The following is a 20,242-nucleotide window of genomic DNA, read 5'->3' on the forward strand; positions in this document are numbered from 1 at the left end:
TTGAAAGAGAAGATGATTCAATGAGGCTGCTGTAGATAGGGATAGTTTCAAGGAGGAAATTAGGTTTTCTAATTTCCTCCTTGAAACTATCCCTATCTACAACAGCCTCAGTTTCCTCCTTGAAACTATCCCTTTCTACAACGGCCTCATTGAAAAAAAAAAACAAAACTAATTCCTCCCTTTCATGATACAAGCGTGAAAAAAAAAAAAAAAAAGTAAGGGGAGAGCAGTCCTTTAGAATCTGTGAGATAACAGGAAAAAGGAAATAAGAGGGGCTGGGTGCAGTGGCTCACGTCTGTAATCCCAACACTTTGTAAGACCAAAGCAAGATCACTTGAGCACAGGAGTTCATGAACTAGCCTGGGCAACACAGTGGGACACTGTCTTTACAAAAAAATTGTTTTAATTAGCTGGGCATGGTGGTGCATGTCTACAGTCCCATCTACTCAGGAGGCTGAGACAAGAGGATTGCTTGTGCTGGGGAGATCGAGGGTACAGTTAGCTATGATCACACCACTGCACTCCAGCCCTAGGTGACAGAGTAAGACCCTGTCGAAAAGAAAAAGAAAAAAAAAGAAAAGAAAAAAAGAGAAAAATTTAGGCTGCTACAAAATATATCTCAAAATAGTTTGGGGACATATACTGTTCCTATGCATGCCCTCCCACCAAAAAGCCACCTACTAAGAAAACATACTTTGCAATTCTAACAGAGAGGGCGCTCTTGTACTAGGAATCTTGCAAGCTACCTCAAAATCAAATCACCAATCCTGTCCTAAGAAATAATAAGATGCAAGTAATCTATGAGTACTAAAAACAGAAAATGAAAATCAAAACAATTCAACTGGTGAAAATTACCCACAAAGAAATATAAATGATGAAGCAAAAGGAGACAACCTAACACTTAAAAATGAATTAAATACATTTGAAAAAAGCATTTGATGATAGGAAAAATATAAATTATAAATTTTTTAAAGTTATAAATTAAAGAAATCAGGATTGATTGACACTAGGAAAGAAATCAAGAGGGCAAAAATAATCAGACATGAAGACTAAATCGCAAGGTGCCCTTTGAATAAAATTACTGAATGAAAATTTAATAAGGGGTATTAAAAAAGATAGAAAAAGAGCCAAAAGAATAAAAATGAGATAAAGAAAGAAGCAAAGACGTTTAGAGACATAATGGTTGGAATGTAAAACAGACAAAGAAGATCCAATGTGCATAAAACAGGAATCCCTGAAGAAGAAAAAAATAAGAGAATTAATATTTAAAACAATAATCTTTTAAAAAAAAAACCACTTTGCCAGAGATAATATAAATTCTGAATCTCCATTTTGAAAGTACTCACTGAGTACCAAAGAAAAACAATTGACCCATATCAAGTAATCCTGAAGTACCTTGCAAAAGTCCTATATTTCAAAGCTAAAAAGAAAATCTTCCGCTGGGCGTGGTGGCTCACACCTGTAATTCAAGCACTTTGGAGGCCACAGCGGGCGGATCACCTGAGGTCAGAAGTTCAAGACCAGCCTGACCAACATGGTGAAACCCCATCTTAAAAAAAAGAAAGAAAATCTTCAGGGCCAACAGCTTTCTTAACGCAAACACAATGCAAGCACTTCCTTTAGACTGAAATAAGGCAAAAATGCCCACCATCTCCACTACTATTGAACACAACTGTAATGATGGCACTAACCAATATAATTAGACAAGAGAAATCAGAGTTCTAGGAATTGAAAAAGAGGAAGTAAAACATCTCTATTTGCAGATATAACTCATTCTCTAAAAAAAAAAAAAAAGAAAGTTAGGCCACCTGTTTCTGACTCAGAGTCAATGTTATATGGCCAGTCTCAGAGTCGGCACTATCATGGCCAGTCAGTCTCAGGGGATCCAGTAGCTGCTGCAGGTTCCTGAAAAGGGTGTCTGAGACCTGCAGTGAAAGAACCAGAGGCAGAAGCAGGCCAGAGCAGCAGCTCAAGGTGATTTTTTTTGAACAATACTGCCTGCAGAGGGAGAAAGAGTTCAAGGCCAACGAGGCTGATGCCCTGGGATCTCAAGGCAGCTGTAGCACTAAAGTAGAGAGAGACAGACCCAGGAGAAGAGAACCATCCTGAAGTAGTTTAGGCAGAAGAGGGGTGAAGTCTTGGCCTTTTTCTGTGACATCTGGTCAGAAATCCAAGAAAACTACCACATGAATGGATAGGAGAAGCAGAAATAAATGTTTTTTCCATAGACTGGCATTTTAGATGCCCTTATGAAGTTTTAGCAAAGCTCAAGTTATACTATTATAAAACATATTATTTCTGTATATTTTATAGCAGGTCTTTTCTCTTTTAGGAGAGTAGAAAATCTAGCTTTATAGTACAGACTTAAGAATTTATCTAAAGATTTCACCTTTTTACCTTATATTTCTTAGAAATTTAACAGGTATATGTTATCTGTTTTCCTATGCTTTTTAGTTCAAACAACATATACACCAAAGCTGATTTTTTCTTTCCAAGATCTAGTTTTTAAAAAAATAACTAATTATTTGAAGAAAGAAAGGAATAAAACATTTTTCCCTAATGCTTTCTTGAAGATCTGGGGCATTTTATCCATGAAAAAGTAGTAAACAGTTATTTGTAACCTGTGTGAAACAGCAAACAGCCTTAAAGTAGTCCATTCCTGCTAGCGATTAGAACAATGAACACTAGTGTAATTGTTCGGGCCACTTTTAGTTACTCAAAGAAGACAGAATTCAAGAACTTGTTACATGTTACTACTTGGTATACTGACAATCATTTAAAAGTAAAGACGCTTTGCCATGCAAAAAAAAAAAAAATCCAAGGAGGATGAATGAAAAAATTAAAATTTATCATTCAAAAAAAAACCAATAGCTTTCTTATATACCAATATAATGAGTTCAAAGATAGAAATAATTGAAGCAATATTGATTTACCATGGCATTAAAGAAATAAGAATAAAGATACAAACAACTCTAAACAAACATCCCCACAGAGGGATAGCGTTAGCAATTCTGAAGGAACAGTTTAGATTCTGGGACTCAGCAAAAATGTAAATAGATTGTGGAAATGGGAGCCAGGTTTCTTGTTTTCATTTTTGTTTTTCTTCTTTTTATTTTTTTGCAGAGATAGGGTTTCACTATGTTGCCCAGGCTGGTCTGCGACTCCTGGGCTCAAGCAATCCACCTGCCTTGGCCTCCCAAAGTGCTAGGATTACAGGCATGAACCACAGTGCTTGGCCAGAGTCACATTTCTTAATGTTGAATAAAAAGTTACAAATATAAAAAGTAAAGAGGCTAGAAGGAACTCTGTGCTATACCGCCAGAACTACAAATATCAGTAAAAACTTTGTTTTTCACTACAGACAGAAAAAGAAATACGTATTCTTAATTTTTTACAAAATGAACATATAGTATATAACACGTTAGGGAAAATGAGTGCCTCATAAAGGACAGGTCACCAAAGTCCCCAAGGATCTACCTATGAACACTGAGCATGAAACCATTGCAGGAGGGTGGGGGAGACATTAAAAATAATACTACATGCTTAATTACTATCACCAAGAATGTAACAAGTTAATTCAACAGTCATTCAACAAATATTAAATACCTATGATGAACAAGTATTCAATATTTTTTTCTTTGTAGTGTATTTTGCAAACAGACATTCCAATTTTACACAGATATTGTATTCTTTACACTCCTTTTTGAGTACTTATTTCTTATTTGGAATTTTTAACAACATGTGGTGTTAGGCACTGTGCTGAGGGTTTTAGATACAATAGTTCTTTCCTTTAACACAGACAGCAAGTTTATAAATTAGATATCATAAACCCTACAAATCTGGAGACTAAAACTCGTAAAGAATTGGTACACATACTAAGTGGCAGATGCTCAGACATGAAGCCACTATTGTTTTTACCTATCCTGTCTGGGAAGACATGAACATATTACATAGAGAGAGTTCATTCCCAGGCCATCCAACAATTTCTCTTAGTCTATAATGTAGCAGAAATGATGGTAAACTACATTCAAATGAGAGATCTGCTTCTTGTAGATCTTACTATTCTTCACAGTACTTAGCCAATCTCTTGTATTTATAATAGAAAAAAAAAAACTAAATATTTTTTAATTATTAAAATCAAGTTAACTGTAATGTTAATAATATTGACTTCATATCTGACAGATAGCATGGCTGTCATACAGAAGACAAAAAGGAATCAAATTTATTTTCTCTATCTTCATTTATAATCAATCTATATTTGGTTACCTCCTACATTATACCAACTATGCACAGAAGAAATGCAATAATGATTTCTGGTACATTCCAGACTAACAAAAATTTACTAAATGGTCTAGGAATGAAACTACAAGTATAATCTCCATTTATAAGACAGTATTTTCAAAAATGTATAGTGAAAAAAATCATGAAAAGAATTAAAATGTTCACTAGAACATATTCACTTAATCCAAGAAAAAGCAGTAAAGGAGAAATGAGGAACAAAAAAGACATGAAACATAGAAAAGCAAGTAAAATGACAGCTTAAAATCCAACTATATTAACAACAACAGTAAGTCTGAACGGATTAAACATTCCAATTAAAAGCACATATTGCCAGACTGGATAAAAAGATAAGAGCCAACTATATGCTGTCTATGTAGACATACATTAGATGCAAAAATATAAACAGGCAGAAAGTAAAAGGATGGAAAAAGATACATAATAGAAACATTAACCACAAAAAAGCTAAAAAAGTAGTATTTATAACAGGTAAAACAGACTTTAAAACAAAAAATGTTACTAGAGATAAAGAGGAACGTTTTACAATGACAAAAGGAAGATTTTTTAAAAATTATAAACATATATGCACCAAACATCCAAGCTCCTAAATAGATGAAGCAAACACTGACCTAATTAAACAGACTTCATACCCTATTTTCAATAATGAATAGAACAAACAGGCATAAGATCAGTAAAGTAGATTTGAACAACACTAAAAAACAGATGTCTGATAAAACAGATAACATAGAACACTCAATAACAGCAGAATACACATTCTATCTAATCAAATTTATATTGAACATTATCCAAGACAGATCAAATGCTAAGCCATAAACCAATAGCTACAGCTACATGGGGCTAGTGGCTGCTATATTAGATAGCTGCTATGCATAGACAGTAAATACTCCCTGATGATAGAATCCTAAAACGAGCTGGAATCTCTTTCTCAGTAGTTTTGAAACATATAAAGTGGGTACAAAAGCCCCATCTAAGATAGTAGTACACTGGAAACTCACATCTCCATGGGTCACTTCTATTCCTTGATCTCACCATGTATGTCACTATATACAAAAATATGGGGGTATGGAAGGATGGAGAAAGGGATACACAAGCTCCTAAAACAGGACTCATTTTAGCCAATAAGATAATTCTTACCAGCCAATAAAAACAGTCTGTACATATGAAAATGTTTTAGTACTTTTTACAAAGCACATTTATACTATTAAAACACTTGCCCCTCGTCCTGATTTCTCAGTATCTCTGCAATCCCTCTTAGTACTTCACCTTAAGATAATTATTTGTTCCCAGGTGATTCGGCCTTTTACAATCGTAATAAATCACTGCTTAAAACAGAAACTTCAACACAAAAACCAGTTAACCATTTAGCCACGGGTTAAAGAAAAGACTTTTTTCCCAATTTGTCTTTTTTCAGACTCTGATGAAGAAACACCTAACAATCTAAAACTCCAAATGCAATCTTTCGCATTACATGAAAATTTTTGTTCTTCAAAAATGGCCTGAGTGCCATTAATATTTATACGATTTTGAAATCAATAATGATATAAAACATACAATGGTAAATGATACTATGTAAATAAAGCACATTTTTACTTCAATGACATAAAAATACATTACTTACGGTGCTTTTATCTTTCAGAAGTTTTTCAATTACTTCAATTAACATTTCCTTTTGCTCTGGATCAAGGCTAAAAAATATAAAAAGAACTTATATTAATTTTTCCCTTTAATTCCAGCTTTAAATGATGCTCACCATTTCAAGGATGCTGAGAAGTTTTTAAAGAGGGAAAAGAGAGCAAGAATTATTATAAGTTAGAAATAAAGAAAAAACAAATTTAATGTAAAATGGGATGGTTTTTCTCATGAATGTGCCCTAATCTTTCCCTCTAATACTGCTTATATTAACTAAGCCAGATAGCAATGGTTTAGTTAAGAAAGTACTGAAAGAACAAGTTCACTTCTAAAAGAGTTGGAAAACTTCAAGAAAGTAACTCTAAGTAGATAAACCACAAACTCTTTTTTCAACTGGGAGGAAAAAAATAACAAGCCAGCAGTCATTAGTTTACTAGGAATACATACTTGCCAAAAACAAATATGGAGAATTTCCAAATAAGAATTTTATATCATACTAATTCACTGATAGAGACACGCATTACAAAATCTGCCAACTAAAACTAAGAAAAATAAGTAATGAGATTAAAACATTTGATATAGAATACTAACAGATTATAAATTCAAGGCAAGAAGAGGCAAACATTGAGGCCTGAACATACTGGAGCCCAGTGATAGAAGGACTTTTAAACCATTACAGTGAGCGTGGATCTTACGCCATAAGTTTAAGGTGAAAAGGTGAGTGAGAAGCATGACAAAACTTTGGTGGTTAACGTAGGAATATGAGATTTCACATTTTACAAACATATGCATTTATTATTAAACATTATAATTATCTGGACAAACTTTTTAATTATTTCAAATTTTAGCTTAAGTCTTCCTTCTCAAAACGGTATCCCACTACCAATCCCATCTCATTACATCTTTACTTTCTGGTAGCACAGTATGATAAGCTTTGGTCCCTGTCCTATCAAAGACATTGCTAGTGTGCCTTTGTATATACATATATATCAAGTGCTAATATCTTATTCAGTTATAGATTGCCTTTAATTATTTGGCATGTCTTTGACTTTCTTACTCAAATACGTGATATGCTATTCATAATTAAGTGCCACATCCCGCACTGTTTTCATACATCTAAATACACATAGCATAATACTGTGAATACAACACCAGAAACAGAGGACAGTCTCAAAAACTTTGAGGAATAAATGGTAGCCAAAAATAATATCAAATTGTTGTAGAAAATTCTACATGGACAGTAAATTTTTCCACAGAGATCAGGGCATTGTATAATATTGCATAACATTTCTAAAATATACAGACAGGGTATAGCACTATATTTCAAAATCACTACACTTTTAAAAATTACTTAATAAAAAAGCTCTGGAAAATAATTAGACAAGGAAGGGAGCAGTAGGAACAAAGATGGAAGAAGGGAAAACAAAATAGTGAGTTGAGAGGATCACACACTTAAGATTCTACCCTAAACAGAAAAAAAAAAAAAATCTCAATTTTCTAATAATACAAGCATATATGTGTACATGAGACAGACTATATAAATGAGAATTCAAATTATGATTATTTTTATGTTATAAAATCTATAAACTATCACAGGCTCTAACAGCCTCACAAATAAAACCTGCATGGGGTCTCTATAACCAACACAAAATTAAAGATGTGCAAGGAATGTTTGCAGGGGGGAAAATACCATCATACAGTCATCGGATTTACTTAGTACAAGAACAGGCTAGTTAAAAGAGCTAATAAAATAAGCCTCTGTGGTCTATAATATTCCATGTAACATTAGAGATCTTTGGTATATTGTTAACAATGCACCTACCTGTATAATTTTTGTATTGCATGGGCTGCATTCTTCCTAACATATGGTGATAAGTCAGCAGAAGCTTCCTTAATAGCAAGCATCATGATAGGTACAATAATTGGCACTCTAATACTTGAAAGAACTCTCAAAGCACTTGCACGAATTAGTTGGTTTGGGTCCTAAAAATAGTGCAAAAATATTCACCAGAATTTCAACTATACAGTATTTTAAAGACATCTTTAAGGCACAGTTAATAGGTGTTTAAAGGGTGTAATATAACAATAGCAAAAGAAAGCTACTTAATTTAAAATGAACAACCAGTATATGAAAATGGAGAAAGACAGAAATAAATAAATGTTTATTTCTTTAACAATGTTTTAAAGAAAATAAATAGTTATAATTCTAGTTGATCATTTATTACTAAATAGGCTGGGTTTTTATGATTTCATAATAATAAAATGCTGCAAGTCAACAATTTTATGTTTAAAAATGTCTTATAACCCCCTTTGCATACTTTCAACAACTAGTATAATGATAAACAGCTCTTTGAAGCATACAAATAATTATATTGAATATAAACAAACATATAGAAGCTGCAACATATACAGTAAGGTTTCAGCTGGTTATATAAACTATTTTCTAAGTGTATTGAGTAGGCACTCTAGGAGGCCTTTTAACTCTTTCAAGACACTACCGTGCTATTTAGTGGATTACTGCTCCACTTCTTTAAATGACACACTTCCAACTCTGCAGAAACCTTGTAGCTATTTGCCTACTCACTCCATTATTTACCTTCAGAGCTCGCTGAAAAGTGCTTATGGACAGGAGTGCAAGATCCTGCTGTTCTTCAGCATATCGAACCAGGTAAACATATACCAACTTCTTGATCTGTTAAAAAAAAAAATCATTTATTCCTAGCCAGAGTGAAAATTTAACACTCAATATTTGCTATACCAAAATCCACGCTCAGTTTTTCTCAAGTAAACAACTAAATCTGGTCACATCTAAGGTCACAAAATAAAAATAATATTTTGTGGGATAATAAGTAGCAACAGAAAAAGCTTTTAAAGTAAGCATTTTAATAGTCCTATACACAATAGCAATAGCCTGTCAAAGTGTCCCTTCCTCTTGAAGGGAATAAAAAAAATCCCTGAACAGATCTCATGTAAGAATATTAACTACATTGTAAAAATATTTTCAAAATGAAGGATAAAAATAAAGAAGCCAGGCATGGTGTGCATGCTTGTAGTCCCAGCTACGCAGAAGGTTGAGGCAGGCGGATCACTTGAGACCAGGAGTCAGAGGCCATCGGGGCCAACATAGTGAGACCCTATCTTTTTAAAAAATAACAATAAGAGAAAGAATTTGGGTCCAAGCCACTAATTATATGTTATGGGAACTTGTTTTCTCATCTGTCAAAAGAGCCCAGAGCTCCAACTCTGATTTATATGGTAATACTCACATTTCAACATGTATTACATGGTATTTTCAGTCTAGCAAGAATAATGTGTGACTATTAATACCAACTTAACATAATAAAAACTCAAAAAGATTGAATGTATGTTCTGCAAATGGTTTTTTGTTTTTCTGATTTTTTTCTGAGACACGGTCTTGCTTTGTTGCACCGGCTGCAGTGCAATAGCACAATCAGGGCTCACTGCAGCCTCAACCTCCTGGGCTCATGTCATCCTCCAACCTCAGCCTCTCCAGTAGCTGGAATTACAGGCATGCACCACCACACCCAGCTGTTTTCTTAATATCCTGTAGAGACTGGGTCTCCCTAGGTTGCCTCCCCAGACTGGTCTCAAACTCCTGGGCTTAACTGGTCCTTCCATCTCAACCTCCCAAAGCGCAGGGGTTACAGGCATGAGCCACTGTGCCCAGCCTTGAAAACAATTTTTAAAGTCAATTTCATCACTAAGTTTACAAGAAAATTTTTAACAGAAAAAAACAAACAAACTAGAATTTGAGTTGAAATTCATCCATTGCTTCCTGCCAGCACTATTTATAGTCTGTATCTACCTTCTCAAATATCCTCGCATCCCTGATTATCATTCTAAGATGCCAGCATAGTATATACCTAAAAGTTATGTACTCAGCCAGGCACGGTGGCTCACATCTGTAATCCCAGCACTTTGGGAGGCTGAGGCAGGCAGACTGTCTGAGTCCAGGAGCTCAAGACCAGTCTGGGCAACATGATGAAACCTCATCTCTAGTAAAAATACAAAAAAAAAAAAAAAAAAAAAATTCACCAGCCGTGGTGGTATGTCCCTATAGTCCCAACTACTTGAGAGGCTGAGATGGGAAAATCACCTGAGCCTGGGAGATCAAAGCTGCAGTGAGTCAGGATTGTACCACTGAACTCCAGCCTGGGCAATTGGAGAGAGACTCTGTCTCAAAAATTTAAAATTTGTAAAATATAAAAGTTAAATACTCAACAAACATAGGAAATGAGGAAAAAAAGTTGGAGACAGCTGGAATTGATGCTGGAAATACAAAACAGTACTACGCTGGATCATATTTCAAGTCATATTAACCAATTTGGACTACTTTAGAGACAACTGTCATAACCTTCCTTCCTTGTACCCTAATTTCTCTTGAAACATAACAGCTTTGAGTTCCTCTACCATCCTGTTTGTTCTTTCCTAAACACACTCCAATTTTTTTCAGTGTGGCACTACAAACTACAAATAAAATCTAAACAGAACAAAATTGATAAGAACTTGCTCCAGATGAGCTACTTCCATAGATATAATTAATTCTCAATTAAAACTACATACCTTTGCCAAATGTACTGCTGACCAACTCAAAATCAAACTGTCCTTAAGCAACTGTCCTCATGGAATTTTTAAAAATTTCTTTTAAATGAAAGGCAAAATTTTCCATTTATCTATAGAAATTGTCAACAATTTAGATTCAATCCATCTTGTCACCTTGTTAAGATAATTTGGTACCATAATTTTATAATCCAACCTATTTCACAATTCATAAGTAGAAATAAAAACTTAATGAGCAAACTTTGTACATCTTCATCATTAATAAAAATGTTAAACACAACCATTTTAAGTTGATATCAATCCATTCATCTATACTATATGGACAGAGTTATAAATGAAATTTAAAAACTTTTTTCCAATTACTCTTCAATGTTGGATGGCTCCACAAAACCTTAAAAACAAAATCTAAAGCTCTTAACCTAGTACTGAATACAGTTTATAATCTGTCCCAAACTTCCTTTCTAGTCAAACAGAAATAGTTCCCAAATATAACTTGCATATTTTATCTCAATCTCCACTCAGGTTATCCCAAGTTATCCTACTTCCCCAAGTTCCACTTATTAAAATCTTCCTCAAGAGCAGAAATTAAACAATAAAATGTCCTAATAGATGAACAGTAAACAAGTGACAGTACATCCAAAAAACACTATACCATTCAGTCACTATGCAAAATTAAGTAAATCTGTATGACATTGAAAATAAGTCCTTGTGGCCGGGCGCAGTGGCTCACGCCTGTAATTTCAGCACTTTGGAAGGCCAAGGCGGGTGAATCACTCGAGGTCAGGAGTTCAAGACCAGTGTGGCCAACATAGTAAAACCCCATCTCTACTAAAAATGCAAAAAAATTAACCGGGCACATTGGCGCATGCCTGTAATCCCAGCCACTCAGGAGGTTGAGGCAGGAGAATTGCTGGAACCCAGGAAACAGAGGTTGCAGCAAGCTGAGATCATACCACTGCACCCCAGCTTGGGTGAGAGAGTGAGACACCATCTCAAAAAAGAAAATATGTCCTTGTAAAAGCTTTTTTTTTTTTTAAACAGAGTCTCGCTCTGTCACCCAGGCTAGAGTGCAGTGGCGTGATCTTGGGGCTCACTGCAACCTCTGCCTCCCAGGTACAAGTGATTCTCCTGTCTCAACCTCCTGAGTAGCTGGGATTACAGGAGCACACCACTACACCTGGCTAACTTTTGTATGTTTAGGAGAGACAGGGTTTCACCATGTTGGCCAGCTGGTCTTAAACTCCTGGCCTCAGGTGATCTGCCCGCCTGGCCCTCCCAAAGTGCTGAGATTATAGGTGTGAGCCACCGCACCTGGCCTAAGATTTTTTAAAGATATAAAACAGTATGTATTGTATCATCTCATTTCTGTATTTAAAAATATAGATGCCTACATACTGTATTTTATGCAATCTAAGACCATCAATTGAAAAACACACCATTATGTTATGGACCACAAAGGAAAGAACAACAATAAACAAACAAAAAAACCTGCCCATCAGAATCACCACCAGTTAAGTTAAATCCCAATTGTGGTAACCTTAAAATAGCAAACGAATGTCTTAAAATGAACATAATATGGTAATAATAGCAAATCCCATATGTAGCATTAACTATGTGTCAGATATTGTTCTAAATGTCTTACTTAAATTAACTCATTTTATCCTTACAACTCAATAAACAAGTATTTATTCTTACTTTACAGATAAGAAAACTGAAACACAGACAGGGTAAGTAACTTGACCAAAGTACAGTATCTATTAAATAGAAGAGCTAAGATTCAAGCCAAGTAAGCACAAAACTGAGACATCTATACAATGCAATGTTAACAGTGACTATCTCTGTGTGCTGATATTAACCAGTGATGTTCCCGCTTTATATCTTTCTATATTACCTTAAAATGAATATTAATTGCTTTGGGTTCAGACAAAACAATAAAGATATTCTCACAATAGGGGTGAATCTCATCTTTCCAGATGGCCTTCGAAACAAAATAATAGTGCTTTCTGTGATTCTTATAATACTTTAAATTCTTTAATTATATAAAAAAATTCAAACTGGTAATGTTTTTAAGTTCCTACATTCCTTGGAAAGACAGCTTTTTCTGTACCTTGGCAACGTGTAGCTGCCAGAACCGTTTTAAACCTGTTCAACCGAACAATAAAAACTCACCCAAATAAACACGTTTTCTCAAGTCAACCAATGTGTGACAGCCTCTTGCTTGTAAACGTTAGCCAGTCAGGAACAAATGGATTACCATACACCCACCTCTGAGTGCCAATCAATCAAGAGCAGCCTCACCCACATGATCACACATCTACAGATGATATCAACCCACTTAGGACCCTTAAAGTTCATGAATCCCCAAAGACTGCCCTTCCCAATAATCCACAATAACATCAGCAATCTCTATGCCCAGAGAAACTATGCCTAAAAAGCATAGTTGTCCCTTCCTATAGTAAGCAATAAATTGTCTTATTTCAGATATCATCCTTCAACACAAACTACTGAAAAGTTCCAGCACTAGTACACTGAAGCCTTACACAGCCTTCATTTATATTCTTTCTCTCTTCCTCTCTCTCTCTCTCTCTCTGTCTTTCTTTTTGAGACAGAGTCTCACTCTGTCACCCAGTGGCGCAATCTTGGCTCACTGCAGCCTCTGCCTCCTGGGTTCAAGTAATTTTTCTGCCTCAGCCTCCCAAGTAGCTGGGACCACAGGCACACACCACCACGCCCAGCTAATTTTTGTATTTTTAATAGAGACGGGTTTCACCATGTTGGCCAGGCCAGTCGTGAACTCCTGACCTGAAGTGATCCACCCGCCTCAGCCTCCAAAGTGCTGAGATTACTGGTGTGAGCCACCACACCTGGCTGCCTTCATCTATGCTTTTTTTTTTGGAGATGGAGTTTCGCTCTTGTTACCCAGGCTGGAGTGCAATGGCACGATCTCAGCTCACCGCAACCTCCGCCTCCTGGGTTCAGGGAATTCTCCTGCCTCAGCCTCTCGAGTAGCTGGGATTACAGGCATGTGCCACCATGCCCAGCTAATTTTTTGTGTTTTTAGTAGAGACGGGGTTTCACCACGTTGACCAGGATGGTCTCGATCTCTTGACCTTGTGATCCACCTGCCTCAGCCTCCCAAAGTGCTGGGATTACAGGCGTGAGCCACCGTGCCCGGCCTCATCTATGCTTTTTAATTGCTAACATTACAATTATAAAATTCAGGAAATGTAACATCTCTGCAATCCTATTATCTACTAAATAATCCATATTTAGAATTTCTCAATAACATCCTATATTTATAGTATTTTTCCTGATCTGGGATCATGCATCATATTTAAGTTTTCATGTCTCATTAGTCTTCTTTCATATGGAGAAGTTCCTCAGCCTTTCTTTTCTAAAAGTATCTTTCTCTAGTATTAAAATTAGTTAAGAAATACAGAACATGAAAGGAAAACTGCCTGTCACAGCTTTTGTTCTTCACCTCAATCTGCTATAACTTTCCAGCTAGAATTTACTGAGCACTTAAAATGTGTGAGGCCCTACATCTACATTATATTACTCATTTAATTCTCATATCTATCCTAGGTACAATTATCATCTCCATCTCAAAGATGAGGAAAGTAAGGCACAGAGGTTTATATAACTTGCTCAAGGTCACAGAGCTAGCAAGTAGCAGAATCAAAATGCAAACAGGGGCATGTTTCTAACTACTACATGTTGTGGTCTATGACAGCAGTCCTCAGATATTTCTATTAAGGTACCCCTAACAAAAGAGGAGACCCGAAGAGCATCTGATAACCTAGTATAAATTAAACCATTTAAGAATAAAATGTCCTTAATAGTGGCTCTTACCTTTTAAGGCAGGAAAAAATTTATTATAATATATACATTTATAAAAGAAGAATGTTTTAAATCACTGTTTTTTTTACCCCCAATTGCACATCTTCTCATTTGAAAAGCACATCATTACAGTATTATTATTAAAAAATCCAACAAGAAATTGACAACTGTAGCAAAGGGTAGTAATGACTTCATTCCATAGATCCCCATCTCTATTATCAATGTACTTTCCATCTATATTCACAATTAGACACTTTATACTTTCTTGGTTAAAACTGGTGCTTCTCAACCTTCAGAATTTTTCAAACCCAAAATACACGTATTTGTGAAACACTGTTCCTATAAATGATCACTTGGAACCAAGTGATGTTACACAAGAATATGAAAAATTGGTTCCAAAAATAGGTGATGCTAGTTTATAAGATGGAAACCAAATGATTTAAACTATACTTAATGTTTCAGATTATATTTAAGTGTAAATATTTTTTTTAAATTCTTAGATCACAGTTTTAGAAGTACTTCTGTAACTGTTTGAGGATAGATGACTTTTTCCCCAACTAGATTTAAAGTTCCTAAGAATACAGCAGTTGTAGAAAGCAATTAACATTTGGTTGACTGATTAACAGCAGTCAATATATCATATATATATCAATATATCAGTAGTTGATTGACTAACAGCAGTTTCAATATATCATATCAACACATAATATGTATTTAAGTAAGTAATTTCTCCAATCTGCCTGGGAGCGAACATGAGGCTATTTAGCATGACCACTCCTTATTTATCTGTATATTGCAAAAACCTACTGCATTATCTGGCATATAGTAAAAGCTCGATATTTGTCAGCTGGATCATATTCCAGCCCAACTGTAGACTGGAAAAAATTAAGACATTTTCCATTAGAGTGCTACATCAGGAATCTAACTGCCCACACCAGTGGATATAATTCACCAAACAGCAAAGTTGTCTAGAAAGACACCAACATAGTATGAAGAAAACATCAGGTATTAGAAAAACTGCCTCCAAAACCTTTGTTTGGTTGGTTGTTTTTTGGTGTATGTGGGTGTGTGGGTAGGTCTGGGGGGGGTGTGTAAATCAGTGGGCAGGTGTGTGTGTTTAAAGAAAGTCTCTGTTGCCCAAGCTGGCCTCAAACTCCTGGGCTCAAGATATCCTCCTGCCTCAGCCTCCCTCATAATTGGGACTCTAGGTGCACACCAACACAGCTGGGTTGGTTTTTAAAATATTCTTTTAAAATATTATTTCTCTTTACTAATTATATTCAGATCTCACTCTACAGTTCTCTGGGAAGTTTTGAAAAAGAATGGGCCCACTTCTCCCTCATCCCCTTACAATTTATTTCTCAGCAACACCTTTACTCACCAAGTACAGCCAGCTTTTAAAACTGGATTATGAACTCCAGAATATATAACAGAGTTTATATTGGCAACACTGAAACATTCAGAACCACAGCTGAGCTAGCAGGCATTGCTATAATTACTCACTATTGGAGAAGGATTTCTGTGTCTGTTATGGCAAAAAGCATAACAATATTAAATCACAGAAGGTTGCAAAACACTAAATTTGTTCTACTTCTGTTATAAGAATAAATCAATACTGACCACAAGAGGCCTATGCACTGACTGGCTGCAGGTGTGCAAAGAAAGCCTACTTTCCCTGAAACCATTCTGTGACCAGAAATGGGAGTAGTTAAAGCTTCGTGACTACACCATTCTCTGAACGGTTACTTTCATTCAATGTTATAACACTCCTTGCTGTAAAGTTAATCACAGCAGAGCCCCTGTAGGCTGGAAGAACACAGACAGATCTGTTTAATTAGCTTATCAATACTAGTACATCAAACTTCATGAGTTATTGACTAAACCTTTGATTATTTTTGTACTATAACCACTGATTGCTTACTAGGTCACTTTTGGTATCATTTGACATTTAATGGTAGATGACGTACAGCTCACCTGTGTGACTAAAGCAGCATGTACATGTAAAAATGAAATTTTGCACTTGAGAGGAGTGAAAAAATCAATTTCTGAACATAAGTTTTAAGAACGTTATGTCAGTTTTCCCAAAACATTAAAGGCTCAAGCATGTTTCAAAAAAAATAAGGTATTTAAACAAAAGAAATCCAAAACAAATAGACCAATAATTATGTTTATACTGACATTTTTGCAACAGAACATTAGGCAGCATACCAGAATCTAACTGTAAAGGGAAATATGAACAAATGGAAAAGCTCTCCTACTGATAACTAATTGAACAGTAAAATAGTTTTGAAGGAACAATAATTAGTATGGAATTTTTTGTTTACAAGAAGAACTAGAAGTCCTGAGGGAACTAGCTAATTTACCACCAATTTCTAAGAACTTGGTCATTTCTACCCGTATCTAAAACATTTTTTAAAAATGCCAATACCAGGTACCTCCCAAACGATAGCTAATACCAGACATTGATAAGGAGTAAACGATATTAAGAGAGAAAAGAGAGGAAGGAATCATCACACAGGAAAGATGGAGCTGAATGGGCTAAGATGGATTCTGATGCCAAGCAACCTAGCTTTGGATTCTGACTGCCACACACTGGCTGTGTAACCTTGATCAGCTAATTTAACCTCTCTGCCATCTTGTACTCATATGTAAAACACAAGTAATGACAGAAACAGCCCTACAGGGTTATTTGTGAGGATAAAATGAGTGGATCTATATAAGGCACTAACAACTTGGGTCAGACAGGTTTTTTTGAATGTTAACAATTATTCCTATCACTACTGAGAGACTTTATTCCTGATAACACTAAGACAAGCTTCACCTATACCTCATAATTTTTCTAAGTTAAATGTTGATTTTTTCAGATATTTGGACTTTCTTATACCAGAGGACATAAAACTAATAAACATATCAAAATAGAAGCTCAGATAGCATGGCCATAAGGTATCAAAGGGAGGGTAGTTTAAAATTATCAATTCAGAATCATATATGACGAGCACATAAACAGTGTTTAATAAATATCTACAAAATTATCATGAGTAAAATTTATTTTACTCAAGATATCTAAGATCTACATAGATTTCTTCCATTAATTGGTGTCCTGGAAAGAAAGTATGGTTTATCAAGCCATTTAAATCCACTATTAATTTAATCTAATTCATAACCTGGCTACAAGAATACAAATGTTTTGATTTTGGTTTATCCAACTTAGTCTAATTGAGTTTATGATGACTATTTCATTTTGATAGAAAAATTCATCTATCTGAAATATAGAATGTACTTCCTATCTAATAAAAAAAAAATTAAGGGCTGGGCACTGTGGCTCACGCCTATAATCCCAGCACTTCGGGAAGCCGAGGCAGGAGGATCACTTGAGGCCAAGAGTTCAACACTAGCCTGGGCAACATGAAGACTCTGTCTCTACAAAATATTTTTTTAAATTAGCCAAATGTACTGGCGTGCACCTGTAGTTCCAGCTACTCAGAAGGCAGAGTCAGGAGGATCACTTGAGCCCACAGTGTGTTGTGTTAATGGCACTACAGCCCCACCCCTCCCCCCACCAAAAAAGCAAGAAGCATACTTTAAAATATTAATTCTTTTTTAAAAGTAGGTTTAGGCTAAACATGGTGGCTCACACCTATTATCCCAGCACTTTGGGAGGCTGAGGTAGGCAGATCACTTGTGCTCAGGAGCTCCAGACCAGCCTGGGCAACATGACAAAACCCCAGCTCTACTAAAAATACAAAAAAAAGAAATTAGATGGGCGTGGTGACAGAAGCCTGCAATCCCAGTTGCTCAGGAGGCTCAGGCAGGAGAATTGCTTTAACCCGGGAGGCAGAGGTTGTAGTGAGCCAAGATCAAGCCACTGCACTCCAACCTGGGTGACAGAGTGAGACCCTGTCTCCAAATAAAAAAAAAGAAGAAGTAGCAGGTTTAAAGCACCTATCCTTAAAATTCTATAATCCAGTCATGCATTGCTTATCAGTGTTATGAGAAATGCATCGTTGGGCAATTTCATTGTTGTGCAAACACCTTGGAGTACACTTACACAAACCTACATGATGCAGCCTACTACACACCTAGGATATATAATACAGACCAGGGGTCTACACACCTAGGTGTATGATGTAGCCCAGGGGTTGGAACCAGGCCACACAGCAGGCAGTAAGTAAGCGGGCAGGCAAGGAAGCAAAGCTTTATCTGTACTTACAGCCACTCCTCATTGCTTGCATAACCCCCTGAGCTCTGCCTACCGTCAGATCAGCAGCATTAGATTCTCATGAGTGTGAGCCCTATTGTGAACTGCTCATGTGCGGGATCTAGGTTGCACACTCCTTATGAGAATCTAATACCTGATGATCTGTCACTGTCTCCCATCACACCCCAGATGGAACCTTCTAGTTGTAGGAAAACAAGCTCAGGGCTCCCATTGATTCTACATTATACTGAGTTATATAATTATTTCATTATATAGTACAATGTAATAATAATAGAAGTAAAGTGTACAATAAATGTAATTTTTGAATCATCCTGAAGCCATCCTCCCCAGCCAGGATCCAGGGAAAAATTGTCTTCCATAATACTGGTCCCTAATGCCAAAAGGTTGGGGACTACTGATACAGCCTATTGCTCCTAGGCTACAAATCTGTACAGCATGTTACTGTACTCAATACTGTAGGCAACTATAACACAATGGTAGGTATTTGTGTATCTAAACATATCTAAACACAGTAAAAATACAGTATTATAATCATATGGGACCACTGTCATATATGCCAAGAAATGCAAGTTGGAAAAAAAACAAAAAAACTAAAATGAAATTTTAAAATGTTTCTAGTTAACCCAAAGAAGGAATAGGAAGAATGGAAGATAAAAATAAAAGAGACAAAAAGAAAAGAAAAAGAATAACAGTAGACTCAAATCTAAGCAGATCAATGATTATATTAAGTGTTAGCAAAATAGACACTCCAATTAAAAGGCAGAGATTGACACACAGGATGTAGGGAAATCTGCAACTACATGCTGTCAACAATGAATGCACACTAGATATAGACAAACAAACTGAAAGCAAATGAATAAAAATGATAAACAATAAAAAGAAATGAGAGGGATGGAGTGGCAATACTAACAACAAATCAAATATGCTTCAAGACAAAACATATTAACAAAATTAAAGGCCTTTTTTTTAGAATAAAAGGGTCAATTCATCAGGAAAACCCAAAAAGAGTTATGCCTAATAGGAGTACTTTTAAAAATAAGCAAAAAATAACTAAATTAATGGGAAAAATAAAGCATTCCAGAATTAGCCCAGGCACAATGGCCCATGCCTATAATCCCAGCACTTTGAGAGGTCGAGGTTGGCCGACTGCTTGAGTCCGGGAGTTCAAAACCAGCCTGGACAACATGGTGAAACCCTGTCTCTATTAAAAATATGAAAATTAGTTGGGTGTGGTCGCATGCACTGGTAATCCCAGCTACTCGGGATGCTGAGGAAGGAGGAACACCTAAACCCAAGAGAACAAGGCTACAGTGAGCCACAGTGATGCCACTGTACTCCAGCCTGGGGAAGAGATAGGAAACCGGTCTCAAAAAAAAAAAAAAAAGACCGGGCATGGTTGGTTACACCTATAATCCTAGCACTTTGGGAAGCCAAGGCAGGTGGGATTGCTTCAGCTCAGGAGTTCGAAACCAGCCTGGGCCACAGGGCAAAACCCCACCTCTACAAAAAAATGTAAAAAACTAGCCAGGGGCCGGGCACGGTGGCTCACACCTGTAATCCCAGCACTTTGGGAGGCTGAGGTGGGTTGATCACGAGGTCAGGAGTTTGAGACCTGTCTGGCCAACATAGTGAAACTCCATCTCTACTAAAAATACAAAAAAATTATCTGGGTGT

General features: G+C 36.0%; 1 protein-coding gene across 3 annotated transcripts in view; it reads right to left on the bottom strand.

Moving 5' to 3' along the window:
- Nucleotides 1–20,242, bottom strand: part of AP3B1 (adaptor related protein complex 3 subunit beta 1) — a 285,248-nt gene that overhangs the window by 209,617 nt on the left and 55,389 nt on the right. For all 3 annotated transcript variants that reach the window (XM_012462113.2, XM_012462114.3, XM_012462116.2), the window contains exons 4-6: nt 8,525–8,620; nt 7,751–7,911; nt 5,918–5,984 (exon numbers count right to left, since the gene is read on the bottom strand). In XM_012462113.2, coding sequence (XP_012317536.2) covers nt 5,918–5,984; nt 7,751–7,911; nt 8,525–8,620 — 324 coding nt within the window. The remainder of the gene's footprint in view (nt 1–5,917; nt 5,985–7,750; nt 7,912–8,524; nt 8,621–20,242) is intronic.

This window comes from Aotus nancymaae, unplaced genomic scaffold (assembly GCF_030222135.1).
Source record: "Aotus nancymaae isolate 86718 unplaced genomic scaffold, 86718_ANA_hifiasm-v0.15.2.pri h1tg000014l, whole genome shotgun sequence".
In the NCBI taxonomy this organism is placed as follows: domain Eukaryota; kingdom Metazoa; phylum Chordata; class Mammalia; order Primates; family Aotidae; genus Aotus; species Aotus nancymaae.